General features: G+C 33.3%; 1 protein-coding gene across 4 annotated transcripts; it reads right to left on the bottom strand.

Annotated features, from left to right (window-relative positions):
- Nucleotides 1–2,120: 2,120 nt before the first annotated feature.
- Nucleotides 2,121–19,061, bottom strand: LOC148610477 (differentially expressed in FDCP 8 homolog B-like). 4 transcript variants are annotated; one of them, XM_088595520.1, is made up of 13 exons: nucleotides 18,946–19,053; nucleotides 17,176–17,264; nucleotides 14,784–15,275; nucleotides 13,891–13,994; nucleotides 13,170–13,319; nucleotides 10,738–10,882; nucleotides 8,957–9,021; nucleotides 8,118–8,217; nucleotides 7,072–7,199; nucleotides 6,436–6,549; nucleotides 5,004–5,225; nucleotides 3,535–3,644; nucleotides 2,121–2,800 (listed from the first exon to the last, which is right to left on the bottom strand). In XM_088595520.1, the coding sequence occupies exons 3-13, from the start codon at nucleotides 15,265–15,267 to the stop codon at nucleotides 2,731–2,733; spliced, it is 1,692 nt and encodes a 563-aa protein (XP_088451646.1). In that variant the 5' UTR covers nucleotides 15,268–15,275; nucleotides 17,176–17,264; nucleotides 18,946–19,053; the 3' UTR covers nucleotides 2,121–2,730. The 4 variants fall into 4 exon arrangements, with proteins under 4 accessions (XP_088451646.1, XP_088451645.1, XP_088451647.1 ...); XM_088595519.1 differs by having other exon boundaries at nucleotides 19,012–19,051; XM_088595521.1 differs by lacking the exon at nucleotides 17,176–17,264 and having other exon boundaries at nucleotides 18,946–19,061.
- Between the last annotated feature and the right edge of the window lie 1,736 nt (nucleotides 19,062–20,797).

The raw sequence follows: 20,797 nt of genomic DNA, 5'->3' as shown, positions 1-20,797 counted from the left end.
TGGACCGTATTTTGTGCGACGCCAACTTTATACTTTAACTAAATATTCAAAACTGTGAAAGTACCTGTTGCATAATTGTACGCACCTTTTCAGAATTTATAAGTGCCATCCCTCATAACAAATACGGATAAGTTATAATATGATAACAAAACGCCGTTTACTTTATTATCCCCGACTGTATATATTGCAGATGCTGTCTGAAGTCCCGAGGCCCGACAGGGTAGTAAAGCACGTGAACCCCCCCCTTCAGTTAGTCAGAGGTCCCGATTCATGCAGCGGAGTCTTTCATTGCCGTTAAGTAATAATGGGATAATTAATTTGAAAACAGTGAATAACCACGATTGCCGAAGAACGCCTAGATTTAACGAGTATGCATAGCTAGCTTGTTCCGCGCACGAGTTAAAATCTTTGTGCGCTCTTGGCACGAGTGATCATATTTTGGTTATTTACGATAACCAATTGATTATACTATTTATTATGTATATTTTCCTCCATTATTCATTGCTATTATCAATGTGAATTTTATTTTTTGTGAACGGCGGATTGATTTTCGTGTTGTCAAGTTTTGGCGGGAGAAAGTGCGAGAGTAAAATTACCGAATTTACTTCACAGTGTGAATTACTGCTATCTATATGATAAAGCTTATCGTCTACCTAGTCCGTCAAATCAGAAGCCATAGACAGGGACATTGTACACACGGCACGTACTTGGAAAATATACGAAGCTTACCCTACCGGTTCACATGGTCCATGCTTCTAGTTTGAAGCTGGAGATATATCGTGGTCATGTTGTCTGTCCGTTCACACTTGTTTCGTTACAGTTTTGATAGAAATGTTGTGTGGGTATGCCTTAATTATAGTGAGATTCTATATTTCAGACTTATAAGCGTCATCAACTTTCTGTTCGATGTTTTTTGACCAAACGGTTTGAATGCAAAATTTTCATTTATCAATTTTATCAGCAAATACTTATCACAACCATTTTTCACTTTGACAAAAACTTTATACAGGTATGGCATACGGTGGGATTCTATTTCAGACTAATTTTACGGGAGTTATGGGACTTTTGCACTTAAACATTTTTTGTGGCGGGATGGGGGGGGGGGGACATTTGGTTACAAATTGCCCGTTTGTTTTCACCAATGTAAAACGTTTGCTGGGCTGATCACAAGCACCATTATATTAATTAAAAATTTCTTTTTATTTTTCATTGATTTCAAGAAATTAGCTAAAACTGAAGAAGTACATTATTCTTGTACCTGTCAATCCCTATAATTCTAGTAAGACAATTGTCCGACAACCAGTGGCAGATCGGGGGTGCGTGGATTGGCATCCCCCTATTTAATGGAAAATTAGTCATTTTCACGTGTAAAATTGACAAAAAATATGAATTTCGGGAAGAAGGTCAAAATTGCGAAAAATAGCAAAATTTACCTCAGAAGTTGCTAATAATGGTTAAAAACAATGAATTTTAGATTTTTTTGTCGAAAAAAAAATTAAAATTAAAAACAAAATTAAAAATCCTGGACCCAAGTGCCTGCGCTGATAATCATAAGACAAGTTCACTTCATCAATCATTTCATGCATATATTTTATTACTTTGTTTGTATGGTTTTAGTTACTTTATGTTCTTTGTTGTGTATGTCTGTTTTCCATGTCTGCTCTTTGTCCCTGGATTACATTATTTTGATTACTACTATAACCTTGGTTCCCTTGATTACTCTTTATCTAGTGCCCCTTGGTTGCCCATTACACTCCAGCTTCCTAAGTTTTTTTTCTGCTGTTCACGATCTTCCTCTTAACATTCAAGCATCTACAAGCTAGAGAACAGAACAGACTACACAGGATAAAAAATAATGTACCCGACATTTAAAACTGCAATAATTAACATTTACTGTGCATATGAAAAAATAACTAATCTCACTGGAAAATTGGCTGTAAAAATGATGTTTCACAAGTCAATGAAACACGCTTCTGACTATTTTTAAAGGTTACCACACAATTACCAGACATCTTTTATTGATTTCTGTGTATTGCCTATTTTCTATGTAATAAAAAAATCACCAAAACAGGGTTCACTACAACGGATGCTTTGATACAAATGAAATAAAACAACAAACATAATAATAATCGTTTATCACAAAGATATATCTCACCTGTAGCACACGGACCAAGTTAATCAAAACATGATTGATGGTGACATTCATTGCAAGGGTGACAAAAAGAATTGAACTTTTCATTTTTGATGTTTCATTAGCATGTAAAAACGTTTACTAAGCACACTTCAATGAAAATATGCAATGGTAAATGCTTTTACACAGTGATGAAAAAACAAAAAATAAAACATTAATTTCTTAAATAATACACAGTATAATGTTTTACAGTAGACCTATTCCACATGTCGAGGAAAGTGCTCGAATTTAGTCGTACCGGAAATGTGCAAGTTTGTTAACCATTGGAATACAGAATAAGCAGGCAAACTTTACCAATCTGCTTTGCCAGATGATTTCAAAATTTCCACCAACAGCACTGATCATTCTTAAACAACATTAAAGTTACCAGTAATAATTTCATAACATTGTAATTATTTTATTATAAATAAAGCATGAAAGACAAGACATGGTTCATATCACAAAATATAAAGTTTCTGTTTACATATGTATTGCACATTTTATAATATCTCAAAGTTTCTGCTTTCCTCCCTAAATCTGTCGACGTCAAACTTTCTCCCCTAATTAGCCTTCCGTTTGTTCTTCCTTTCACATCTTGGACAAATGGATCCCTTCTTTATAAAACAATGTCTGAAAAAAAAATAAATACAATGAAATGACACATTTTTATCAACAGGGCTTATTGGTACTGTTAATTCTTAATGACTTTACAAATTCTAAAAATCATTAAGAATTTTTTCATTCAAACAACCGGTATTCTTCTTGAGAGAATTTGATAAAGTGCCATGTATCCATCTAAGGAGAATTTCATAAAACATGTATCTTGCATAAGAGAATTTACTTGGGAGAATTTGATAAATTTGTTTATTACTTACATGTGACTTAATTGGGAGGGTTTGATAGATCATCATTATACAATTACATTAACTGTGCATATCATTAAAATATGCTAATCTCATTGGATAATCTGCTTTACATGTGATTTTTAAAGAATATTTCATGTGTGGATGAAACACATTTCCAAGCTATTTAAATAGGCTATGACCACAATTATTAAAGGTGACTACTTTTATTGATCATTGTGTATTGTCTATTTTCTATGTATATCTAAAACAAAATGGAGATAAAAATCAGAGAAAAATATGCAATGTAATTACATGCATAAAAATTGAATGTTTCATTTTTATGCTTCTTCTGAATGTAAAATCGTTGACTGGTCCCACATTTTAGACACATATCTAAGGAGAGTTTGACACATGATCATGTACATGCATCATACTTAGGAGAATTTGATAATTTTTTTACACACATGTAACTAACTTGGGAGAATTCATTAGCTCACCATCATATGTATGGATACTTACCTATGTAAAACATTGGAACACTGAGAACAAACTATGGCAGTATTGTCAAATGGAAATAAAGTCTCTGAATCATTACACAACTCACAAATAAAACCTTTTGCTTGACACAGCTGTAAACAGAAAGACAAAGGCGTATAAGTAAGTTCGTGAATAATGTCTGTGACAAATAAAACATGGTTTTGAAAAAAAATATACAAAACTTGATCCAAAATAAAGGTCAGAGTCCTGAAGGGAACTATATGATAGGAAAGTCCAAAAATGGTACATTGAAAGTTCAGGATTTAATACAGTATGGATGAAAAAATATGTCTGCATGATGTCATAAAAAGTGTATAAGGCATGTGAATTTACTCCAATTCCTGTGATTACAAGATTTCACAACAAAACGTGAAATATCAGACTAAGATTCAATCAAGTAGCACTGAGACTTATTAGGGTGTGAACTCAAATATCTTCATATGTGTTTTTGATGGTAGATCACACCTATTAAACAGAGCATCTTTTTCTATCATCTTGCAAAATCATACAGATATATATATTTTCATATACAATATAGGTACATTGTCGAAAATTACTGAAGATATGTGAGGAGGCGACGGAACGGGTAGGAAATGTGAGGCTATGCTGTATATATGACGGTGAAAAAATTACAAACAAAATCATTATTTGGTTTACATAAAATCTTTAATTTCATTCAGGTGAAAACGAAACAAAACAGCAAAAAAAGGAATTAACCGGATACGCAATCGCAATTTGTTTATATCATATCTATGGTGGCGGCCATGATTAATTTATGCATACCAGAAAAAAGTAGTTCCGCCGATCACGTGAGTGGGAGGAGCCAGAAAGTCGATAACCTGCTAATGTACGGTACAGCAAAAAAATAACCGTATACCTTTATTCGTTTAACAAATAACCTCATTGCAGGATAAAATAAATTATTAGTGTTTGACATGATGTAAAAATGATATATTTAAATCATTTCAAAAGATTTTTTTCATAAAATTTAAAATGGTAAACTTAAAAACATTATTTTGAAAAAGCTCTTTCAAGGGGAGATAATTGGCAGGTAAATGATCTATTGAAATGTGTAGGAAATTTTAGTCTTTATAATACTGCAAGAAAAAGTGTTTGGTGACCACCAATTTCCGATTTGAAATAGGAAAGGATGTCTTTTTACTGTTCTTCATTTAAAGTTATAAGAAATTTCATTCACCAGTTTTTTTTAGAAGTTAGGAAAATATTAAAAATTCCCAACAGAATCTGTATAAAATGTATTAAAATACTGGCTTTAGTAAGGCTCAATCTTTAAATCTTTAAATCAGTTTAGGTGACCTATGTATGTTCATATCAAAATTGTAAAGTATATTCATTCAGGGTCATCTTTAAGAAACACTAGGGAAATTTATCTATCAGAAATATTAGGTATGATCTTAAGTCTCATATCAAAACAAAGACAAACAACTTACCTGACAATCCGTCTTGATATGTTGAGCCCAAGTGGAATGTGTTGGAGCTAGCTCCCTGAGAAGTTTATCTGATTGAATATCTAGTACATCTTGTAATGAATACACATCTGAGTTCTCGACAAAATGTTGTCTATCCTTCAACAACAAGAGAAATTTCTGGTTCATTGCTTCTTTACACAGCAGTAAGTACTTCTTCATGATTAACAACTCCTCTCTCAGTTTCTACAAGAAAGTTAAAATCCTGACAGTCAAAACTGAGGGGGCAAGTCATAGTGTCTACATGGTAACCAAACATATTAGTGTAGAAATAAAGAAGCATAATATTTTATCATTATATTTACACATAACAAGTTTCATTGATTTGATTGATGTCTACTCTATAAAAAATTCTAATGTAACATCCTTCAAAGTTCTTTTGACCACAGCCATGGTTAAAAAAATAATAAATACATGGCCACCATTTCATGCAACACGTAGGCTAAGCCTATTCAAATATATGAAGAAACTAGTCATATTAGAATCAAAATAATCCCGGTAACTCCATTTTATTATTGTTTTATGACGGGCTGGCCATTTATGTCGTTATTTACCATAAATGGCCAGCCCATGGTAAAACAATGATAAAATTGATTTTCTGTTATTTACTGCTTAAATAAACCACTACCTATGCTTCTTGCATGGAGGTTAAAAACCAATATTTGGAATTCAGAGTCACATGACATGACTTACAAGCCCAATAAAACAGATTCTTTCATTATTTTTTTTTTCTCAGTTTGATCTCAAATCGTACTAGGAAAACAGCATCTATGTCTTAATATATCAGTTTGTAGGAATATGATACTGTAAACCAACAAGTCTTTGTTATAATGATGTAGCTACCCTGTTGTGTGAGGGTTTTCTCATCGTTCATTGAAGACAAATGGTTGGCCTTGGGCTGACTTTATCATGGTGGCGGGGTTGTTGTCTCTTTGACATACTCACCATACCTACTCTCGTTATATACAATGTAAATGGTGGAATCCAATAGCCACAAAAGTTAAATTGACATTATGAAAAGTTAAAATAAATATCCACGAGATAAGTTGGTTTAAGATTGTAGAACTAGGGTAAGGGACACAACTCTTAAAAATCATTGGAACGTTTGTATTCAACATTTTACATCAATGTCATGTAAGCATCAAAGTAACTGATTTCATTCTGTGTCAAATGAAAGCTTGATAGGGTTTCGTGAAATTGAATATGATTCAAACATATCACTGACTTCATGAGTTGTGTCCCTTACTCTAGGTCTACCTCCTTAATAGCGTAATCATAGAAAGATTTTACATTTCTTTTGTCACAATCACAACAAAAACCTTGACTTCATTGAGTTCTTCTACATAGTTAACAATATCTTGACTTCATTGAGTTCTTCTACATAGTTAACAAATACCTTGACTTCATTTAGTTCTTCTACATAGTTAAACAACATTGGATTGACATCTTGGATCCGCATCACAGCTCGGTCTGTCATTAACTTCAAAAATTGTTTAGATGCTCGACATACCTAGGGAAAGACAAGCCAAAGCATTTAGATAATTCGTAATATGTATGGTTAGTAAATATTTTGCTTGTAAGTTTCCAGAAAATAGACTTAAATCGTTCAACAATAGGTATATAACAAAATGCAATATGTGTATAGGCAAATATACATGGAGACAAAACCCAGAAAACACATCCAATAAGACATGTATATCGTAATTTCTAATGTATCAGCTACTACGTTTTTTTCCTATGAGATAAAGGGGAACACCTTATATACTGATGCACTGCTTCTGTGTATTTTTTTTATCCATTGCCAGACAACTAACATTATAAAAAGTAGTCAATTCAATCTTTGAATTGTACAAATTATTGCATTGATTATGTCAATGCAAACAACTTAATTACAAAAATAAAACTATGTAGCCTTTTCTTAGGTGTATCACATTTTTCAAATTTTGCATGATTCTTACAAAGACAGCTACTTAAGTAGGTATCAGATTTGATGACTTTCACAACAGCCAATTTGAGGTAAAAACATTTATACCTTTCTTGGTTCAAAGTCCCAGTTATGTAACACCCTGGCAGGAATCACCATCAGGTCATTCCAATGGCATAATTCACAATAGTAGTTACCATTATAGTCACACAGACGAGGCTCACTGAAACCAGTCTCTGTAAAAACATAAATGTTACTATAAATTGTTAGAGTCACACAGGTGGGGCTCAATGAAACCAGCCTCTGTAAAAAAACATGAATGTTACCATAAATTGTTATAGTCACAAAGACAAGGCTCACTGAAACCAGTCCATGTAAAAGCATAAATGTTACTTCAAATTGTTATAGTCACACAGTCGAGGCTCCATGAAACCAGTCTCTGTAAAAGCATAAATGTTACAATAAATTATTCTAATCATAAAAGCTAGGCTCACTAAATTCAGACTTGTTGGTATTTGAAATAGATTCAACCCATGTGGTGCAAACTTGATTATAACCTGCTACAAAAGTTATTTAGTGTGCATCACATGATTGATGTTATTTCTTCATAGACTGAAAAAAAATGTAGCAATCATTCCTTACAAGGTCGTATATTATATTATAAGTCAGGGACTTACAATTGGAGAAAATGATACTACAAATCACTCTGTAAACTTATTATACAATGTCCTTAGTAAACAAAACTTAGACCATCATAACAAATTCCTAGTTTCTCATGCAACATTTTTCAAAATTAGGGGTGGGCAGGGGATTTTTTTTTTCAATTTAAGTGAAATACGCTGTCAATTTGAAAGAAACTGATCTAAACTGGACAAAAAATCAAAATAAAATATTCGGGAGGGTGAAAAAAATTGGATTCTGGGTCGGGAGGAGATGAGAATCTAGGATATTTTTATTTTGGCTCACTGAAACCAGTCTCTGTAAAACATAAATTTTACCATAAATTGTTATAGTCACACAGTTGAGGCTCACTGAAACCAGCCTCTGTAAAAAAACATGAATGTTACCATAAATTGTTATAGTCACAAAGACAAGGCTCCCTGAAACCAGTCCATGTAAAAGCATAAATATCCACTCTACAGACAGATACTTACTAAAAGATATTGAACTACGGCATTCAGCACATCTATAATTCTGAGCAGACAGTCCACTATCGGGACAAATAGACAAACAAAAGAACCCATTCTCTAATACCTATAAAATAGTAAGTTATTTGTAATAAGAATAAGCTCAAAATGACATGTTCTTACAGCATGCCATTAGTCAGGAGTTCAAATTTACTATAAAGAGTGGAAGGTCCAGGACCAAGCTCCACATAACTCGAAGAGTTACTTAAGTCTGAGAAAATTCTCAATTGTTTGTGACGTCATTAATTTCAAAGATTTTCACTGGAGTTGCCATGGAAGTTAAGAATATTCTCAGACTTGAGTATTTATTAACATTTGTGGCTGAACCAGGACTTAAAATCAGGGCTTCAAATAAAAGGTTCACTTGAAGAAAATCAAAAGTCTGCAATAAAGTGTTAACTGAAAGGGTTTAAAGTCCAGGAGCAATGTAAAGAAATTTCAAACACAGTATTTCAGAAATTAAGTTACCTTGACCTTGGACCATAACTAATTTGAACCACTGCATTAGTTAAAAGTACTTTTCCAAGTTTTTTTTCTAATAGGATGGTTTTTTGAAGTACATAAAATTTTAAGTTATAATCTTAATTTTTTCTCATAAATATTCTATTTCTTGTTTATTCATTTGAAAAAAATCCAGAACTCCTGAATACAAACAATCAATATCATTCAACAAAATAAAATGGGAATTATCTAGGTTCCAAAAATGGATGTTTGTAAAACTCATAATTAGAAAGAATCATACGAAATAAGAAAAAAAACTTTGTTATTATTAAGTTGTTTTTTTTTATGTAATCATTTAGTTTTACCTTTAGACTAGCACAAGTTCTCTTTATTCCATTGACACATTTCTCATGGCAGTTGTAACCACATTCTGTAAAAGAAACCATGTATATTGTCCGCCATGTGAAAATAGTTAATTTTTTTTTTTTTAATTCAAAATAAACCTGGTAATTTTTATGAGGACCTTTTTTAAATTCAGCAAAAAATACCGAAGCATCAGCAGTCAGATGATTCAAATACATTAAAATCCCATAACATGGCCTATTTAAATGTGAACACTCACAAGAACCAGAAACTATCTACACATACCATGTAGCAAACCAAATAAAAAAGATTACAAATGAAAACCAATGATAAGGGAATCAAGACATCATCCAAAAAAATGCACTTGCAATATAAACTGCTACAAAAAATTTGGAGTGACATCAGGTGCTCTGGAAGGGTAAGCATGTCTTGTTCTGCCAGCAGCACCCGCCAAATTGCAAGTAAGTATAATCAGGAAATAATCTAGCAGCAATAGTGCAATATCACGACACATGTCAAACACTACTGACATTAGGGTGTAACCATTCATATTTAATTATATACCATGTTGTAAGCATAGTAAATAACTTGGAGAAACTGGACAAATACAATAACCGACAAAGTTAGATTAAAGTAACAAAAAATCACAATAAAACATACACCATTATCAATTACTTTTTTTTATATTTGAGAATTTGATCTTGAACTTGATATCACAAAGCAATAAATCATATAATAAAACTTAACATAGGGTAAAAAATTTCACAAGAAATAAAATGTATATTTCTCTGAAAGCATTGACAGGATACCATTCTTCAGTTCAATAATATAGGGTTATTGCATGAATACTGGTGAATATTGTCCCGGGCAGAATATTATATTGCACAAACTTGCAAGAGCAATATAATATTCTGCGAGGGACAATATTCACCAGTATTCATGCAATAACTCTTTTATTATATAGTAATAAATATAATAATATTATAATATAATAATATATTTGTTGGATATAATGCATTTGACAACATGGTATGTGTTTTATTGCATTAGTTCAAACATGATACATAATAAATATATGAACTAGTGCAATATGAATTTATGAATGTTTGATAAATTGTAGTAAAATTGAAAGGAATGCATTTTTTGTTTGTATTATTTGAAAGAAAAATGGAATCACAATAACTGTCACCAAACACAGAATATGTTGACCCATACAAAGAAATCATTGCCATTTTTATAACAACCTGTCAATATCCTGTTCAGCCATTTTTTTAGCAGACAACAATAGTGCAATAAATTTAAAAACGTATTTGGAATATCTTCGAATTTTTCTGGATACAAATGAAAGTTTGTGTGAAAATACCGGGATATATTGCACGCTTTGTTTTCTATTGATTTTAATAGGAAAATATTTATTACTTTTTAACAATAATGTACAATGCATGTTCAAAATCATGGGCAAGTGTTTAAAACTGAAAAAGTGAGTACCAATTTAATAAGCAAAAATTGTTTACACAATTAATTGTTGTTTCCAATTAGAAAGTGACAGAGGGACAAGGTAATGGTAGGTGTGCATGCATGTGTCTGTCTGTCTGTAACATTCTGTGGATGCAATTTCTCTGAAACCACATGTTACGATATGTGTGTGATCAGGGCCATCAATATATCAAGTATTGACAACATGTTACGTTCGTAAACAGTTTGCTATTCTGAAAAAAGGGGATAATAAGTTACATATGGTAGTAAATTTTTCCCAGTACCTGTATTTCAGTTTAAAACATACCAGTACACCTATACCATGTCTGAATGACTCCAAGGATCATGGCATTACATTTTTCACAATAGTGTTTAGTACCACGCCCATCCTGGACAGTAAATCTGTGTCCCAGGACAGCCTTCACATCAGCTGACACAGGCTCTGGACCTTCCTGTAATAATCAAGGAAGTTAAATTATCAGTTAAAATACACATGTATTCTTCATACAAAAAAACAAAAGAGTAAACATATTTTTTTAGTATCCAAGAATGCATGATAACTATGGTAGTTTGACGCCAGCCCAACAGCTATGGCTGGTAAAAATGCTGGTGGGTTTGCAGAATTTGGTTAACATGCCAATGATTGCTACCGATATATAAGTTCAGTATTTTTTTAAGCTCTGGCTTGTTGTTAGAAATTTATCTGGCAAAGACTGAAATGATTAATTTGCATTCTAATATGACTTCCTACAAACATCATATGATATATAACCTTTCATTACCTAATTATAAGTTTTTATCTTGTTTATTAAATATACACATATTTTTCTCTATTTTCAAAATTTATTCAGGATAGGGCGATCTATTGCACTGTCAATGTACTATTGCACAATGCAATAGTCTCCTTGAGGAGTCTATTGCACTGACCCCATAATGACCTTTATCTAAGCCTTTTGATTGGTTGAACTTTTTTTAAGCGCTTCATTGAATTGGAATTTATACACAAAAAACTCGTGTGTAAAAACGTAGATGTGACTCTCGTCTGTCAATTCGTAAACATGGAGCGGTCAATTTCCTATTCCTGGTCGAATGGTTGTCTCTTTGACATATTCCCCATTTCCATTCTTTATTATATCTCATAGACAAATTAGGTAATAAAACAGTTATTAAATGGGTTGGATGCAATAGTCCAGAACACTTGATCATTCTCAGTACCAAAGAACAAATGTTCTGGTCTATTGCATCCAACCCATTTAATAACTGTATAATATATCTACCCCTGAGTGAATCTGATGAAGAAATAGTCTTTTTTGTCATATTAGAAAAAAAAAACAAGCAATGCATGTTAGGTATGGTGTTGTACTCATTTACACACTTCATAATTTATACCTCACTTAAGAGTGGTATAAAATAAACAAATATAAAGACCAAGCCCATGTGTAAATTTCTACAACACCACACCCCCATGAATTATTTATTAAATCCTGACATCATTGGGACCAGTTTCATCAACATAAGAAAACAGAATCAAACCTGTCTTAAATGACCTTCCAAGGGAGAGTAAAATCATGGTCACATAAGACAGGGGGTCTTTATATACAGGTATTAAATTGTACATAAAATTCATAACATAGGATATTATAATCACAGTCTTTTTATTGCTTAATACAGGTGGCTGCTCAAATAGATTTATTTGTACCAGGAAAAAAGCCTTTGAAGTGCATTGTACACCAAATATCTTTATTCAATGTGCCATCTTGACTCATTTGAACAGTTTTTATGAGTCATTATAGATTCTTGTGGGGGGTTCAACATATGTCCTCCCGAAAAAAGACAAATTCCTGCTATAGTACAGCAAAGCCTTTTTTACTAGCAACCACATGTATTCAGTCAGGGCCTAATCTAGACATCAATGACAAGAAGAGGTTTTTGTAAATTCTGTTTGAAATATAACAATATTGACATGTTTGTCTAAGTAATTTATTACAAAAACTTCTCCCTCTCAAAGATAAATGGGAGAAGTGAGCACGAACAGGGAGAAGTTTTTGCCCATTTCTCCCTCTAGATTAGGCCCTGATTCAGCAAAAAACTGTCTTATAAGATAATAATTAACACATTCCTATGTAGTGCATTCTATGTAAAAAAAATCTGTATATAAAGACCACCCACTGTTATCTTAGGCCAAAACAATAATAGTCTTGTTTCCTGATATCAGCCAGAAAAAAGTAGGGTAAGTAGGTAAGAAAATTATATGTATTTAATTTTTCAAAAAAACTGTACTCAGTTAAAGAGGAAACAATCTAGACTTTAACAGTGCTTGAGCCGAACAGCCAAACAATGTTTTGGAGTAGGCACACAAAACTAGGATAGGCAGGGTAGCAGGAAACCCAAATATCATTTTGTTTGCCTTAAGTGACAAGGATTAGCTTTGCCTTGGAAGGTCACTAAAGGAGGTAGACCTAGGGTAAGGGACACAACTCTTACAAATCATTAGAACGTTTGTATTCAGCATCTTACACCAATCTCATGTAAGCATAAAAGTAACTTGGACTGATTTCATTCTGTTTCAAATGAAAGCTTGATAGGCTTTGATGAAATTGAATATGATACCAAACATATCACTGATTTCAAGGCTTGTGTCCCTTACCTTAGGTGTACACCTTTAACACAGGTTTGACTGTAACTCTATCTATCAACACAGAGATTGGCTACCATACTTAACTATAACATGAATAATACCTTTAGTTCCTGTAATTTAAGTCTGAGTTGCACCAGTTTTTGAACCAAATTTTTCATCCTGTCAGAATGTTGAGGAGCTTTGTCAATCATTTCTTTACAGTTTTCAATAGCCATCTCAAGTTCTTCATGTGTACTCAATCCAAAATGTCCCTATAAAAAAGAAGTGTGGCATTTCATTGTAACAACAAAATAACATATCTGCTTACATTTATATTGATTAATTAAGGTTTAATGTCCTGTTGCAGATATCTCATGCATTTCAGGACAAAAAGTCAATCCTAATACACTCCAAAACCTACCTCTGGATGAGAGAAATCATCCTCAGCCAATCCTAACTCACTGTAAAACCTACCTCTGGACGAGAGAATAGGTCCTCAGCAATTACAAAGACACTGCAAAACCTGCATCAAGATGAGAGGAAAGGACCTCAGCTAAACCTAACTCACTGCAAAACCTACCTCTGGGTGAGAGAAACAGTCCTCAGCAATTACACAGTCACTGCAAAACCTACATCAAGATGAGAGAGATGGTCCTCAGCTAAACCTTATTCACTGTCACACCTACCTCAGGATGAGAAATGGTTCTCAGACAAACCTTACTCACTGCCAAACCAAACTCAGGATGAGAGAAATGGTCCTCGGTCAATCCTAACTCACTGCTACACCTACCTCAGGATGAGAAAAATGGTCCTCAGCCAATCCTAACTCACTGCTACACCTACCTCAGGATGAGAGAAATGGTCCTCAGCCAATCCTAACTCAGCATCTATCGTGATATCATCATTAGTTTCTGACAAGTTGGTCCATGAGGAGCTAGTTAAGGAACCTGTAGTGACAAAATAAATGTATAATTTGACAATTTCATATGTTTCTAAAATAAAGAAACACAACTGAGAAGAAGGAAAGGGATATTCATTTTCTACTCAAAACAGCATCAAGTCTCCTCCCTCAACTAGGCCATATGAATTTTTGGTGAGGAAAACTTGATAGTTTGTGCTAGTTCCAATCGGCAAGAGGATTAATTGATTATGAGTTTAACCTTGTTAGGCAGATATTTCATGCATTTGACCAATCTTACAGACCTGCTTTGTACTAGACCACCACACTGAGCAGGATTTTTATTATGCTGGCTAACAGAAACAACTGCCAACAAAGACACATTGCTCAGACACCGAGTCAACCAGTTGTCACTCTATCCCCATACAAATTGGTGGAAATCTTTAATTTATTTATTGTAGGGCCCTGGGGTCTGTAGAATGGTGATGGAAGGGAAAATGATTTTCATGTACACATTTCAAAATAACAAAAAAAAAATAAAATACAAGATCAATACATTTACACAGCCAAATGTGCCACATAATAATAGATTATCATATGTCTTTGAAAATCATATGATTACCATATGAAAATCATGTGATATTCATAAGTAAACTGAAACACATCATAATAATATCACACTCAATTCATATAATTATCATATGTTGCAAACCATACGATTCTCATGTGAGGCACATTTGGCGGTGTACATATTAGTGTTCGCACAAATTTAAAATACATGTGCATTTACTTCATCATATAAAAACTGAACTCAGCCAAACTATCAATTTTTCATTACCCGAATGTGGTCGTGAATTATTATCTTCAAAGTAGTCCTCATCCATGTGTAGGTCTTTATCAAATGGATTAAATCGGCTCTGCTTAAAATGACTTGGTGATTCAGATGTGTTGCTTTTAACACTTTTAGACACCGTCTCCTCTTTTGTGGATTCACTTAAACTTCTGTTTTTTAGGTCAATTTCCAATTTTACTATATCATCATCGTCTTCAGGGACAAATTTTTCATTGATCTTTTTCAAAGTTTCTTCATCAACAGGACCAATTTCTTTCAATGAATAATCTTGTTCTTCTTCTGAGGATATTTCTTCTTCTGACAAGCCAGTGACAACAGTTCCAGTAAATTTAATTGAGGCTGTATTTGATTCAATCCTATGAATTACTCCAGAAGCTCCAGAGTTATCAAAGCTTAGCCTACTTGAGCTTCCTGGTAACTCTGAGAGGGATTTTATTTCAGCTGATATTTTTTCTCCAGTCCCACTCATTTATACATCTAAAATAGAAGCATTTGTATACAAAATACATGTATATACTTCTAAATTATGCCATTATTTAGAAGTAACTTCTTTACAATTGACAATGTATTTTGAATTCCATAGCTGTACTTGTTTTTTTTTCGTTTGAATATCCTAATACATTTTATTCATGTCCAGTATAATGAACTTCTGAAATACTAGCTTTCTTTTAACCTCTGAAACAACACAAAGTACATTTTCAATGTGTGAAACCTTTGAGCATGTAATATGCACTCCAAGGAAATTTATACAAATTTCAGTATAACAGCCAGGAGTAATAATTATACATTAAATCTATAGGATTCGTAACACTCCTCTGTAAACTAATTAGGACTTTTGAAAATGTCACACTAAATTCTCCACATAAATAATGTCTATGAGATTTATAAAATTTTTGCTTTCATTCATTTTTTTTCTTTGTCAAACAATGGTCTATAAAAAGAATTTTTCTGGTGAAATAATTTTTTGAGGCCAAAAAAAAAAAAAATAAAAGTTTTGTTTCCTGAAAAAAAATTGGGTAGGTAGGTAGGGAAATTATTTTATTTTTCAGAAACATTCTTGTTCATCGTGTCATAGTTTTCCTTTCCTCTTTCGTCTACACTGGACTTGACTTTCTATGAGCAACTCGGTGGGTATTTCTAGAAAAGCAGAGGATGCTTACCCTACCAGTGCACCTGGTCCATGCTCCCAGTTTTTAGTGGAGTTCTAGTTGCTCATTTGCTATTGTTATTTTGTATATATTATTTTAGTTACTTAATGTTCTTTGTTGTGTATATCTGTTTTCCATGTTTGGTCTTTGTCCCTGTATTGCTTTCTTTTGATTTCTGCTAGAACCTTGGTTCCCTTGATTACTCTTTAACACTGAGTTAATGGGATACAATCTAGACTTTAACAGTGCTTAAGCCTAAATGGCTATAAAATGTTTAGGGTATGGTAGCAGGAAACAGACATATAATTTGTTTTACCTAATCAAAATTAGGATTACTTGTAGTTGCTTGATATGTTTACGGATACATGTACATTTCTTTTTCTACAAAGGTCATGACAAACCATATATACAAAGGGTGGGCACAAGCAGGGAAAAGTTACATGTACATGTAGGTTTATTGTTTTACTGGAAACACAAAATTTATTTAGGTATGACGGTTATATTCATTTTGGTCTATGAGGAAATAACCTCCACCATGTGGTTCACATTGAATAACCAGCGTAGCAAGTTATTTTTATGTGTGGTGTGCCACAGGCATTAAGGTTATTTCAAATAGACAGAAAAAAATTTGTCCTTATAATTGAATTTTAGTATCAAAATTTAAGGAGTAAATCAGCCAAAAAGATTGGTGACGTCACTGTCACATTACAATATTTGGTTTCTGAGATAATCAACAATTTTTTTTATCCAACCAGAAAGCGTGTTACATCTGAAATTCAATTATTAAGGTACATTGTATAACTACTTTTACATTCACATTTATCTTTATCAAATTAACTAAAAGCATAAGTACCACAAATATTACATTTAGTAAAGTTTGTAAACACTTTTTTTTACCAAGTGAATCAGTATGACATACAAGTCCCAGTAAAACCTGTATAAACATTGATTAAGTCAGTGAATCAGTATGACATACAAGTCCCAGTAAAACCTGCATAAACATTGATTAAGTCGAAAATCTGTCTTAACCAGACACTTTTCAAAGTCCTTATATATCAATTTTAAGTATTTTGAACCTTGACAAACCGAACACCAGTCTAAACCAAAACAATTTTGAAGTCCAAAAGAGGTGCAGTACAGACAGTTTTCACTGTTTTAGATACAGTGTAATATAATGGCTCTTATGACAGTGGATGAAGCAAGCAAAAATATATACATTGTACATGTACCTGTTAATTGCCAACTACACAAAAGCTTCAGGTGAATAGCAAGGAAAAATGTGCAGGCAGGGTTAGTGTGTATCTTTAGGTTGAAGTCACTGAAAAATACATATTTTCATGTGCATTACAAATAATCAAAAGATATATTGTCAAATGTAAACATTCTCTTCTTCTCTAAAAATGCCTGCATATACATGTAAGTACATGCAATTCATTGTGTCAAGTTTAATCCTGAAGTAAATGTAATAGTAATACACCTCCAGTCCTAAAGCTTATATGTCAGAAGTTTCATTAATAAAAAAAAGTTTATGCAACATTAATAATCTCTGCAATTACACACACATACATGTATGTACATGATGTAAATGTACCCATACAACTGTACCAATCACAACATAAAATACTAATTAAAATCTATTAATGAGCTCCCAGTTGGTTCTTTTTTAAAACAAAGGTAAATATACATGTGCATCAGATCTGTGTCCCAAGAAAAGGCTTTATAGTCATCTCGGCCATAAACATTTTGCAGCCCTAGTCCATCTCCAACTGTACAATATTTAATTACATGTCTATGCTATAGCATAACAAATGTTTTAGTGATCGAAGGACAGGATTAATATACTAGAATTTAAGTAAGTACATTCAAATTTTCTTTTATTTTAATCATCATACATGTAAAGTTACTAAAATTACAAAAATAACAAAAACACACACACAAACAAACATCGCTCTTTTCACCACTATTTGAAAACAAAAATGCACATGCTCAAACACCCATTCGCAAACCACACAAAACATATTTAAGCACTATAATACAAAAGGTCATAGTTGGCATCGGTAAACTTTCATAATAAACAAATACTAGTCATAATAAACAAATACTAGTCTTTCAATCAAGTCTTAAACTTTTAATAATTAATTCTACATTGTCATATTGTACACAACAACGTCATTTCAAAGTCAAGTCTTAAGTCTGAATCAGAATCAGGGATAATATTTTAAAATGTGTGGACGAAATATACTTTGGCCGAGATAACTATGGCCGAAGTGACTATGGCCCAGGTGGTAGTATGGCCGAAACGACTTGTATCGAAGAAAAGCAGCTTGTGATGTATGTTGTATATGTGCCCACAAAATTTACAAGCATTACAAACTCTATAAAATTTACATTAATACAAGTAGTGTACAAACTCCAGTATTAGGGTAAATCAACAATAAACATACAGTTACAAACACATGTAGTGTTGTACATGTATGTGAAAGGAGTGCAATACTAGCTCAAGTAATGAAGTGTGATACGGACATTTTACACATTTGTATGAAACTTGTAATTTTGAGGTAAAGTTATGTTTTCATTGTTTCAAGGGCATTTTCATTGAATTTTCAAAAATGTAGGGAATTACTTCTTTTGTATCTAACCAATACACAGAAAGGCAATAACAGTGCTTTTTAATTTTAACAACAGGCATACAAGTGCAGGGGTTATTTTTACTGAGACAAGTGCCTCCGTCTTATAATGAGCGCATGTGATTGAACATGGATTGAATAAGTGGCACTCTTAAAGAAAGATATTTAAATCCCTTAAAATCATTTTGTAATTGCATTTACAGGATATTTGTAAAAAGTTTTTGAGCAATCATGGCAGTCCAGACATAGAAAATCTTCATTTCTGCAAATTCTGGTCTATGACTATGACATGAAGATTTTCAAATGGTGTCTGTTTGCGATAATTCACAGGCACTGCATTAAAATGAAATTGAAATATGTATCTTATCTAACACTGATTCTCTGTGTAAATGTACTATATAAACAAAGAGTCTGGAGACATAAAATTTGACAGCGTACAAACAACTTCTTTTTGCATTCACATGATCCGGAAGTAAACATTGACAACTCGTCCCCTACTTTATGACAAATCGTACTTTCTGGAAACGTGCCTTACAATTCTGACATGGTGTCTATATCGGAGTAGCCTGCCATACTTGAGTTGTCTGACATAGAACTATAAAATAATCTCCTTGATCATGGAATCGCAAAATTTTCACGACAATCATTTTGTGAAACATACCAGCCAGCGGGCTGATCAAGAAATTCCGAACAAGTGATCGCTCATTAAATCATAACTAAGGAGCCGACCATTTTATAAGAGCGAGGGGATGGGCCTGGGGCTGGTGTATTTTTAGGGAAAAATAATTTTTCAAAATTTGGGGAATAAAATTTCCTCCTTTATTGAAAACAAAATAATGATTCTATATATTCCCCGTTACTTAACAAGGCAGATTAAAAAAATAATAATAATATAAAAAAAAATGATTTCGGTTGCTGCTAAAATAAAAAATAGCAATTTTGTGCTGGCAAAATATATATATATATATATATATGGGTCTGAAAAATTCTCAACGATGTTAAAACTGTCAAATTTGCGATGTAAATTTTTGGTCGTTCCCTCCGCGGGACTCGAACTCGTACCGCTGTGACATCTATGGCAACACCGCCTGCACAAAGTCCAGAGCCCTAGACCACTCGGCCAGCTAGGCTACAAAAATATTGCCTTCGCTGACCGGGTCATTCCTCCTCTTAGGATTAATCTAGGGCTCTAACTTGGTACACGGTGTATGGTAGTACGAGACAGTTCATCTAGGTGTGAACTAATTTTGATTGCCACTAGAAAGATGGGTAAAGTCGGATAATTTAGCCTCCTGTGGAGGAGCGCAAAGGTTCCTACTCCTATCGAATACCACAGCAGGTTTTTCTTTAACGTGCGAGGAACGTGGCATCTTTCCCAACACGGTGCACCACTATGGTTTGCGGTCAGGTTTTCCGTATTATAGCCTGACAACCCCAGCATGTAACATGCCAGGGGTACCCCATTCCACCACCTGAGGCACACATCCCAGTTGCTCTGTGGGCAGAGCGCCTAGCCCCCGGCTAGGTTTCTGAGCACTATTTAGTCGCCTTTTACGACAAGTTTAGCGCTGCTGCAGGCCTATTCTTTTAACACCCGGACCTGCACGAGGGAATCCGCCGCGATGTCAGTTTAGGTATTTAGATTTTCTTTCTGTATCGAGGGGAATACAAGATTTCTCCACTCGTGATAGTAAAATTTTAGATTTCAACCCACGAGTTTCAGCGAGTGTGCTAAAGATAAAATTTAACTATCTAGAGTAGAGAAATCTTGTAATCCCCGAGAGCATTAGGCGAACAAGTTTTTAACAGAGATCTGTAGAAAACTTGGAAATGTAAAATAGCGGAAAAATCTTTGCCAGAAATTTAATCACCGCCCGCGGATACTGAATGCTTTATATATTTAAACCAAAACAATATTTTCTGTTGTAGAGCTGGTTGGACAGATCTGCTTACATTGAAGAGTGGTATATGAACTGGGACATATTTATTTAATGTTTTTTTTTGTTTTTTTTTTAAATAAATTTTGATAGCTTTTTATTAGTTTTGTTTGGGCATTTGTTAAAAAAATTAAGCAAAAATTTTACTGCATATAAAAATGTTACAGAGTAAGTTCTTTGTCTGTTACAGTTTTTCACCACCTTTGATTAATCCAGTCAAAAAAATAACTCACAATGACCTTGAACTGAATTGAAGGTCTAGATACATAAATGAAGCAGAAGAAGGT

The sequence above is a fragment of the Perna viridis genome, chromosome 8 (assembly GCF_037379345.1).
Source record: "Perna viridis isolate PV_CMFRI_1.1 ecotype Kerala chromosome 8, ASM3737934v1, whole genome shotgun sequence".
In the NCBI taxonomy this organism is placed as follows: Eukaryota; Metazoa; Mollusca; class Bivalvia; order Mytilida; family Mytilidae; genus Perna; species Perna viridis.
The sequence above is the reverse complement of the archived record's forward strand: the minus strand, read 5'-3'. Positions and strand labels throughout refer to the sequence as shown.

What these genes read in the sequence shown, in the direction of transcription:
- LOC148610477 (XM_088595521.1), bottom strand. Translation starts at nt 15,267, where the DNA reads ATGAGTGGGACTGGAGAAAAAATATCAGCTGAAATAAAATCCCTCTCA. An exon ending in TTAAATTACAGGAACTAAAG is followed by an intron (nt 10,883 to 13,169) that starts GTATTATTCATG and finishes TGATTATTACAG; the next exon opens with GAAGGTCCAGAGCCTGTGTC. An exon ending in CCGTAGTTCAATATCTTTTA is followed by an intron (nt 7,200 to 8,117) that starts GTAAGTATCTGT and finishes ATGTTTTTACAG; the next exon opens with AGACTGGTTTCAGTGAGCCT.